This window comes from Perca flavescens, chromosome 22, assembly GCF_004354835.1.
Source record: "Perca flavescens isolate YP-PL-M2 chromosome 22, PFLA_1.0, whole genome shotgun sequence".
Classification (NCBI taxonomy): Eukaryota; Metazoa; Chordata; class Actinopteri; order Perciformes; family Percidae; genus Perca; species Perca flavescens.
In genome coordinates, this window is record NC_041352.1 from 14,077,397 (window position 1) to 14,084,503 (window position 7,107).

Consider the following 7,107-nt stretch of genomic DNA (forward strand, 5'->3'; position numbering starts at 1 on the left):
GATGTCAGGTCTTCTTGTGAAAAGTGCATGGAAGAGCGGGATTGTGGGAAGAATGGGAATGTGTCCTTGGATTAGGGAGCATTCTTGGTCTGTCGAAGAGGGAAATTTGAGCAGTGGAACACTGCAGAACACTTAAAAATCACAGTGACGTGCATTTTGACACTGAAAAATGTAAATGGAACATCATTATAAAGAGGTAACCAACAAGTACAACAAGCCTCGGAAGACAGAATATAACGGTTTAATAATGTGAGATTTGAACCAGCATGTTGGAATAATTTACACACCATCCTGGGAACTGTAAGAGTACAGTGCTGCATTCAGCAGCCCAGTGCAGAGTACAGTAGTTTAGTGATCCTGGCATGGCCTGCTACCAAAAAAGAAATCTAAATTTCACACATATTATGTGAAGTAATAGCTGATAGGGACCTGGGGTTTTCTGGGAATGTCTTGAGAAAGTAAAAGGGGTTTCTGTTAGTACTCTACAAATACAGAACTTTCCATTTACTCAGAAAAATTGTGCTCCCACACCTCCACGCTCCTTCCAGTGTTTTCCAAAGCTTGGCTTGCATTTTTGAATACAGTATGAAATGTACTAACTGTATTTTACTTTGTGATGTTTGCAAATCTCATATACTACAACAGATATTCTGTCTGAAGTGTGGAGTTTGGTGCAAAACAAATACTTCTTTCCCAGAAACATTTCATGCATTATCACTGCAAAAACATTCTGCAATCTTGTAGCCTCAGAGGCACAAAGCAATCAATCTTCTCTTTCCCCTCTGTTCTTGATCTCAATCAACACTAAAGCGCTACCCTGTCTGATCTCTGTAGGTGGATGCTCGTACAAACGTTTGGAGGGCACAAAACAAATGCAAAAGATAGCCAAGATGCACAGTCAAAAAAGAATGTTCGCAATACTATGGGAATGAAGATGGGGCCTCCTCGCCTCTGCCACACCCTTGTCATGCCAACGCTCCAGATGTCATGGGAACCAATAACAGCTGGGGCTGGTGCACGCAAGCTGCGTGTGAAAGGCTGCTCCATCTGCAGAAACCCAATCCCTCTGTGAAACCAGCAAAGGATTAGGCACTTTTGATAAGGTCCTCAAGACATTTCTATTACCGAAATACATCTGTGGAACCGACAAAGTTGGGAAATGTTTAATATTATCTTATTTCCAAATTGTTGCAAAGGGTTCAGTGTATAATTATTAGGGGAGTTATGCCTTCCTCTAATACAACATATCAGATGGATTCTCTCTGTTGGGTAAAATTAATCATCTGACATCCTTAGAGTCATTTTGCAATTTCATTTCACCTCCCCTTTATTTGACCAATAATAAGATATTCATTTACAGGGTTTAATGTTGTTATCAGGCTGCAGATGATCAACTTATTTCTTTAACAGTATACACAAGGAGACAGAGTTGTGGTCTATCTGAGGTCATGGTAGCTTGGAGAAAAAGGGGAGGAGAAAAAAATCCCGCTGTAGTGATGCCAAGTCCACGACACTTAAATTAGAGGGGTAGCTAAGCAAGGAGGCATGTTTCAGTTTTAGAGAGAGCTGCAATTTTCAGATTTGACCTCAAGCAGTTGGCACTGTAGCATTGTCAGGTGGTGAAAATAAGTCTCAGGGTTACCAAATGGGAATTTAAAAGTGTACATAGTCTGCTGACGTCCAACCTCGTGTCGTTTACTCAAATCTCTGCTGAGCTGAGAATCTACATTTTCACTCACTGCTGTCCCCAAAGTGCCACTCCGCCTCCAAGGCACAGGTGGAGCAGCCATGTCCACTGGCTCTGCTGCAAGTGACGCTGAGGACTATGAGACATGCCACAGGAAGGCCGTCACCTCTCTGGAGAGGAGCGCGCGGAAGATTACCTGCTACAATCCCAACCGGTATTCGGATGAGGAGTTGGAGGACGACGGCATAGAGGAGAGGATCAAGCATGAGCGCAAACTCTCCAAAGCGCACCAGAAGGAAGCGCGGCAGTCGCAGAGGAACGCGGCCAACGCCAGGGAGAGGGCGCGGATGAGAGTGCTGAGCAAAGCGTTCTCCAGACTAAAAACCAGCCTGCCCTGGGTACCAGCTGACACCAAACTGTCCAAATTGGACACGCTTCGACTCGCCTCGAGCTACATCTCTCACCTGAGACAGCTTCTGCAGGATGACCGGTTCGGGAACAGCTTTGCGCACCCAGTCAACCTGGTATGAATATATAACTTGTTGAGCTACGAAAACAACTTTTATTAAAGTGAAATTTATCAGTGTGTACTTTTACCAAATAACATCAACAAATTGAAAATACTTTAATATGATTCAAATTGTGTACTGAGCTCACAATGCACTGTGTTGGATGTGTTTCTTTACTGCTAATCCTGCTGTCTTTTGCTTCAACAGACCTGGCCATTTATGATGACAGGCCGACCAGAGGACAGCCAAGGCATCACTGTAAGACTGTGCGGAGCAACAGCATAGGACTCTCTTCTTCACACACCAGCTTTGGTTGTTGTAGAGCCTGCTGACATTGTGAAACCCTCCCTGTCCAGTGGCCATCTTTGGCATGTGTCCAAAACAATGACTTTGAACTCAACCTTTAATCAACTAAGGATTGTGTATTTCAGAGCATGTCATGTTAGAGCAATAAATACTTTTGTATTTGTTTGTTCGGATATAGTTTTTTGTGTGTGCATGCTGATTAGTATTATGGTATGTTTACACTGTGTGTAGGCCTAAGCTCATTTCTGTTGGTTTTAAACTCTACTACTACTGCACTACTGGACTACTGGACAGTGTTACAGATATTCTGGTTGATCACAAAACTTTATTGATACAGTGTAAAGCTCTGCCTGTAGGTAGTAGCAGTCTTCCATTTTTACTTATCTGCATAGACTGACAGGACCTAGAGTGCATTTCCCAAAATCACCACAACTCAAAGTCTGTTTTGCTACTTTGAATGTATTGCCATCACCGAGCTGAAATGTGCTGCAAGATTCTTCTATATTGTAGGTCTACAGTATTTATTGCATTTGTGATATGTTTGTCCTTTGATATTTTTGTATTTCAGATAAAATGTGATTAATAATGGTTGTCTTCTCTTCCTGTGTTAAATCAAATCAAAACTATTCCATCAGTGATTTAGCTTTTTACTTCATTTATTAAGACTTGCTTGAAATGCACAGTAAACACATCCATGAATATTGATAGTGTAAATATGTGTGGGGATTGCAGCACCCATATTCTGTGAAAAGCAGATAAAAAAATGTTTGATATTTGTGCCATTTGTGCATGTAACCAAACACCAAGTGTGCAATTTGGAAACTGTTTACAGATCGATATTTAATTAGAAAACTGTTTGGTTCGGTTTTATTCTCTCATAATCAAACAACACATCACAAAACAATGAACGTATGTTGTATTAAATCTCCTTATGTATGCCTAACACAAATCTTTTAATCATTTTTTTGTTGAAAAATACACACCATCATAACTGCTAAACGTGCAAATCCCTTAAATATCATTAAAGGTATAAATTAGTGACACCAACAAAATCTTATTAAGTTGCTGTAGTTTTTCAATGTATTCAAATCAACTTTATTTGTATTGTGGTCCCAACTGTTATCTTTGAGCAGGACTTTGGAGATCTGGAGCCATGTCATCAGACGGAATGCAGTTGTTCATATTTCAGTCAAAACAAAAAAGACTTCACAAAGCATTGGTCAAAAGTTCAGAGAGAAGCAGAAGTTCACTCACACCCCCGCCTTAACACACACACATACACAGCCAAACTTGCACATCACACTTGTACAAACACACACACTCATGAACATCCACACTTAGCAGACAGAGCGTAATGTATGACAGTGATCTCTTGATCTACGAGTCCTTTTATTTAGTTAAACCCCAAGATGATGTGAGTACAGATGGATAGAGATCCAGGGTCTGGTGGGACAGACTGACAAAGTGCTTGACATGAAGAAAGAGACAAAGGGAGGAGAAAGAGGAAGAGTTTTCATCAGGTTCGTGTAGAGTCGCAGCTGTTGGCGTGTTGGGGAGTTTCCCAGAACTCTGAACTGCTCTCCTGGGAGAAAGCAGCTACTCTGCTGGACCCGGACAGCTAATGAGCTGCCTTCTCACACTCAGTCTGCCTCTGTTCTCGCACCATACGCTTCAAATGTGGCATAGAGGGAAAGCAACTTGTAAATGCCCAATGTGCATCTTGACTGCACTGAAAATGAGGTGTCATTAGTCAAAACATGGCATGTCAACCGAATTATGATTTTTGGGGCTGGCTTACGCGCAATGAGCTGATCTCTCGGAGTGAACTCTGGGAAATAAAACAACAGATAGTGTGTGCCAATTTACGGCCAATGCTGGCTGGAGAAACACAGACACTGGTGCTAAGATGAACATATGTTGCTGCAGCAGGTTTCATTGAAGCTCATGCAGTCTGTAATGTTACATGAGTGGCATCTAGTGGTGAGTGAGGAATGTGATCAGCAAACCCACGGTAATCACTTTTACTGTAATATAACGTTGCCTTTAAAAAAAATTGTATTCAAATTACAGTTTTAAGACTTTAATTGTTTTAAGATTTCTCTTTAAGTCTCTTTACTGGTACAATTACTGATACTGGTGCAGCAATATGATTGTTCTGTCGTATTTCAAGATACTGACACAAACTGCTAGAACATTTCCCAAAACAAGCAAATTAACAAATCTTACACTAGCTGGCAGAATTTTTACTTAAAAAAGTAAAAATAAGTCTTCTGGTTAAAATAGATGACAGCATGACTACTATGAGAAACTAAAGGAGGAGACATCAGAGGGCATTTTACTTGTCATAGGAAAATCACAGGTGTAGATAATAACATTAATAACGGCTGAATATAGCTGCTTCTGCATGCTGGCTCACTGGGAACCATTGTTAATGTTATTACTGTCGCCTGCGCTTTACTGTGACAAGTCAGAATGTCTGCTGTGAAAAGAGCCCTTAGATTTCTAGAGTAAAAACGGTTGAGGTTTACAACGAGACAAGGACAATGAGAGGACTTGTTTGTAGATACAGAAAATTAAAGACAAGTAAAAGCAAGGGCCTGATTTTGAACTGCTGAAGTGTTGAAATAATGCAATAGCATTTGCCTCTTTGCTACCCATAAGCAGGTTAAATGAAATGTAATGGTTAAATACAAATATGAGCTGGCATACTTGAGGACACAGGATTACAATGTGGCCTCTCACATAACACATTTTCTTTTGTCCAGCAGAGGTCAGTATATCTTCACAATTGTCAACATGGTCACAACAGAATGCAACATTTACTTTCCTTGCATTGTGCAGTATATTGGGATTAGGAAGCCTCAGCATTAAATTGATTTTCCATGGTTTTTTTTCTCCATACATGGCTACCAAACATCAATAGTTTAATTCACTTCTTTTTTTTAAACAAATACATGTCCTTTTGCTACTTGCGTGCTTTGCTCACAGTAATATTATCTGGTTTAATTAGCATTATCTCTTTTTTTATGTCTTTTTTAACCGTTCAGATATTAATTTAATTCATGCAGAACACATTGCTTTGATTTAAAATTGCATCGTCAGCCATCAAGGCTTGTTTTGGTACGACTGAAACATTTTTCTTTTGTAGAAGAATTTCCATGAACAGGAAGGAACTATAGGTCCAAAGCCAACATCGGGGGGTTCAGCGAGGCTGCCTTTGTAGCTGCCCCAAAAGCACTAACTTTAGGCCTTACAGTCTGCAGGAATCAAGCCTCGACGCTTTGAGCTTTCCAAACCCACTTTCAGCGTGTTTGTTATTCAATATCCAGTCACTCAATACCACTAATGAGAAAAGGGATATGTAAATCCTGAACTATTTCAATCCCGTTTGCCTAACCTATACACTTCCTCATGGGGAGATTAGTTCCTCTCCTATGTCCAGGCTTTGTTTAGAAAATACATTCTTTCCAGGAATGAACATTTTGACCCCTGAACCCGAACTGTCATCCTAATACATAAATGTAAAGTTACAGTTGGGCTATTGGTTTTCTACAAATTGCCATAATTATAATTATTGTAGTGGGATTGTAGCGCAACATGGATGTGGATGTAGTTTGTGGATAACCAGCACTCACTTAGTTTTGCCTAACATCTCCAGGAATGTGGTCATGAACTGAGGAACCAGAAAAGTAGGCCTAAGGATACTTGCAACACATCCAAAGCTGGACTTGGACTGAAGGACATGCTGGGAGAAAATGTTTGTTTTGCTGAAGGTTAAATGATACTGACACATTATGTGTGTGCAAGTGCATCTGTGTAAGAATTTCATTTTATTCTTTCAAGCACACACATTTCTGTGAATGTTACAATTACCAAAAAACAAACATTTTAACTTCTTGCTATTATTTGCCAAGAAACACTTTTTTCAATTAACTGAATTACTATTCTCACTAATAAAATATACTAAATTATGTGATTTAAAGACTAAGACTGGCAATGTTTTTACAAATCCTGTGAAAAGCCTAACCACCAGTGTCGTAGTCTGTCAATAGTGTCAATAGTCTGACACTTAACCCAAAAGTCCATACTAAAGATTTAAATCTTATATTTATACTTTGATTTCTTTAAAGCCTTATTTTTTTTCTAAAACAGCTTGGCACTGTGATTGTTTAGCAAATGTCATTTAAACTGGAGATTTGTTGCGCTTGTGAATATTTCCGGCAGCAGCACTCCAAATAAACTACAGTGACCATGTTCATGTGGGAACAGTAACAACAATGGAAGTCTATGGCACAAAGGAATGTAATAAGCTCGATCAGGCTTTGGCTACACAGACAAGTAGTGTTAGTTTTGGTCTTTTAATTGGATTTGTTGACAAAAATATAGAATATCTCCAGCCTTATCTTTAAAGAACACAATTACGTCAATGTAACCCCCCAAGTAAAGTATAAAAAAATAAAATACCCCAAAATCAAATGTCATGCTGTTTTGTCCAGGATATTGGTAATTTGCTGCTCATACATGCATGTATGCATATGCCCTCTGGTGAGTAAGTGTGACTGAGATAGAGAGACAGAGGCAGAGAGACGGAGATCTGACTTCCTG

The 7,107-nt window shown here is 39.7% G+C and overlaps 1 protein-coding gene across 1 annotated transcript; it reads left to right on the forward strand.

The window, feature by feature from the left end:
- Nucleotides 1-1,434: 1,434 nt before the first annotated feature.
- Nucleotides 1,435-2,985, forward strand: msc (musculin (activated B-cell factor-1)). Its single transcript, XM_028569798.1, has 2 exons — nucleotides 1,435-2,211; nucleotides 2,404-2,985. The coding sequence occupies exons 1-2, from the start codon at nucleotides 1,789-1,791 to the stop codon at nucleotides 2,479-2,481; spliced, it is 501 nt and encodes a 166-aa protein (XP_028425599.1). The 5' UTR covers nucleotides 1,435-1,788; the 3' UTR covers nucleotides 2,482-2,985.
- Nucleotides 2,986-7,107: the final 4,122 nt, after the last annotated feature.

Coding starts and splice junctions, on each gene's coding strand:
- msc (XM_028569798.1), top strand. CDS start 1,789: ATGTCCACTGGCTCTGCTGCAAGTGACGCTGAGGACTATGAGACATGC. Junction 2,212..2,403: donor TTGCGCACCCAGTCAACCTG/GTATGAATATAT, acceptor TTGCTTCAACAG/ACCTGGCCATTTATGATGAC.